This window comes from Polyodon spathula, chromosome 3 (assembly GCF_017654505.1).
Source record: "Polyodon spathula isolate WHYD16114869_AA chromosome 3, ASM1765450v1, whole genome shotgun sequence".
Taxonomy (NCBI): Eukaryota; Metazoa; Chordata; class Actinopteri; order Acipenseriformes; family Polyodontidae; genus Polyodon; species Polyodon spathula.
In genome coordinates, this window is record NC_054536.1 from 21,886,547 (window position 1) to 21,889,490 (window position 2,944).

Consider the following 2,944-nt stretch of genomic DNA (forward strand, 5'->3'; position numbering starts at 1 on the left):
CTCAGGACCCCAAACAAGATGCGGGTGCTCTTAAAATGCCTGTTTTGCAAAAATTGTTCGCCTTACACATTTCAGCAAATAAAACAAATAACTGATTTTTTATTTTAACTAGTGTTCATTGATGATAATGTATTTAAATTGTATATATTTGTTATTGTGTTATTTACATTAGGGAAAAGTTTATTAAAATTAGGAAAGCATTAAGGCAACTAACAACAAGGCCCCAGATGTGTCAATTTTTGGTTTGTAACGAAATACGTATACATTATGAGAGGCCTGAACCGCAGCGGGCCGGGAGAGGGGGCTTCTGTCATGGTTCGTGACAGTTCTTACATACGTGTAGTTTCACGTACGTAAGGGATGCTTTTTTCATATGTTCGTGATAATATCTATGGAAAGATATTTACGGATTTCCATATTATTATCATTATTACTTATTCATATTAGCAGACGCCTTTATCCAAGGTGAATTACACTTTCACTTGCATTAAGTGCAACTAACAATAAATAATACAAATAATAAACGACAATTCACATGTTATGATACAATAATGATAACAAAGCAGTATTGATAATAAGAATTTTGCAGACAGCTCATCTAGTTTCCTACAACACCCGATGTTGCTGGTGATGCGATGCCCTGGAATCGCGGAGATGGTGCTGAGTGTGAAATCAGTGCAGCAGAATACTGCGCCGAGAGCCCTCCTACCACACCTCCCACGAAAAATAGTATACGAACGCCCGATTTATACAATACCTTGCTCCATACATGCCTAAAGTCTAAAATAGTAATAATGAGATAAGAATATCGTCGCCGGAATAGTTCCCACTATAATAGTGAAAGTGACACGAATTCCAATTCGTTTTTCGTGATTTATTATTTGATGTAGACAGTATCTTAATGTCGATTACGCTTAGGGGTTCGTCATCAAAGATGATCTCTACATACACTGCTCTTCCAAGGACTAGTCAGGCCCACAGCACGCCAACCGTACAACGACACTAACTCAGCCAGGTGATGCAGTGAGGGTGCTGAGTGTAAATCAGTGCGCAGTACTAGAGTGAGATCGGTGGGGTCTACAGCGCAGCATGTGATTGGTGATATAGCAGATAAATGTATCACAAGCGATGTGGCAACCTTGGATTGGAAGAGAAACGGCTGCACTCGCTAACCAAGGAAGTGTGACTGAAGGTATATAAGGGGACATAGCAAGGTGATCTGTTCCTTTGTTCAACAATTCGAACCTTGGTCTTCCTTCGGTGTTATGTTAGCTGAACCCGAAAAAGTACTGTAAATTACAATGAGTGTTTTGTTTGTTTGTTTTGTCATGTCTAAAATCTACTTGTTTGTTGTTATTAGATAGCTAAACATAATCTGGAGCTGTCGATAAAGGCCAGCACTAAACCCGGACAATACTGCACCATTGTACACTTTAAAAATTCTATTTCCATCCAAGCACGATAAAACTCACTCCTTGTAATTGTGTGTGTGGTCCTATGTGTTCTACTGTGTTATAATTTACAGACGTGGTGTCTTATTTTGGGACTGCAACCCCTTGTTTTGGAACAGTGCTATATACATTGCTGTGTATTGCCTGTGATTATTCTTTGTGGTCTCCAGATGAGGATTATAAAAATCAAACCCATTTGGATTGTGAACTTTGTTGTCTGTCTTCTGTTTCATAATCACATCACCACTACACCTGCACACTGCAAACCCAGAAAAAACCCTGTAAACTGGGGTAAATGGTTTGTGAATACAGCCTTACATCTTTGAAAATGGTGACGCACTTGTGTTAAATGTTAAATCCAGATGTTTCACTTTAATTTTGTCAGATAAACCTGTTTGCCTGGATTCCAGCCAGTGCATTGAAACATTAACAAATGCATCTCTGCAGGTTCCCAGCCCAGAAAAATGAAATCATTCCAGGGTGCCTCGCTTTAATTAAAGGAGAATGAGAAGGAACTGAAAAGAGGCCAGGAATCATCAGTAGCTAATATTACATTCCACTTCAGGTTTTTTTTTTTATTTTAATTGCTTTGTTTTTATTCTGGACTAAGCTCATGTTAATTGAACAGACTTGGTAAAGTTTTATTAAATCAGTTGTAACAGATCTAAAAGGGTAAAAAGTAATTAGTACGCTGAGGATGTTGTAAAAGAAAGCTACTGTATAGCCTTATTCAGAGCACTGTGAAATCAGTACATGTTCATTTTGTTAGCACTACATTGATATACAACCCAGACAGTGACATTTTATAAGGGCACCTGGTGTGTTTGATTTAAGTTCTCTCACAAATATTTTCTCAGTTCACTAGTCCTTCCATTTCCCTCAGAACAGGTTTAGCATGGGCAGCAGTAATATGATCTTCCCCACACTAAACCAAACCACCAGAAAGTGCCTGAACTCTGCCTAGGACAGACCATGCTTTTATATGTTGTAAACAGTCTGATGGCTAACCGCTCACTGGCCTCCCTGTAAATGTGCCCATTAGTTAAGGTGACCATATGGCTCTGTTTTCAGCAGGACAGGTTGGAGGAGTTCAGGCTTTTCAACACACAACTGCATTCTGGTACGTTTTACCTGTCAACCCAATGCATTCTGGTACGTTTTGCCCGTCTCAGGTACCATTCATTCCTTTGAGAGAAGCAGGACTATGCTTATTAGAATACATTGGGTTGTGGGTTGAAAAGCCTGAACTGTCCAGCTGAACCTAGAGCTATATGGTCACCTTACCATTACTTCCCATTGTGATTGTGTTTTTAAGGCCACTTACACCAATGAATGTCATTGCTACTATCTTACCACCGACAATATTACAACAATAATCTATGAACATTTTCACAAAACAGTCTGAAACTTAGTAGAAATCATGTTCTGGACTATCCAGCTGACCAACCAGCTGCTTCTCATATTGACTGACATGCTTTCAACCAGTAACATCC

General features: G+C 39.1%; 1 protein-coding gene across 1 annotated transcript in view; it reads right to left on the bottom strand.

The window, feature by feature from the left end:
* Positions 1-2,619: 2,619 nt before the first annotated feature.
* LOC121308024 (protein phosphatase 1F-like) overlaps positions 2,620-2,944 on the bottom strand; it is a 4,990-nt gene continuing 4,665 nt past the window's right edge. Inside the window, exon 8 of the mRNA XM_041240333.1 lies at positions 2,620-2,636. Coding sequence (XP_041096267.1) covers positions 2,620-2,636 — 17 coding nt within the window. The remainder of the gene's footprint in view (positions 2,637-2,944) is intronic.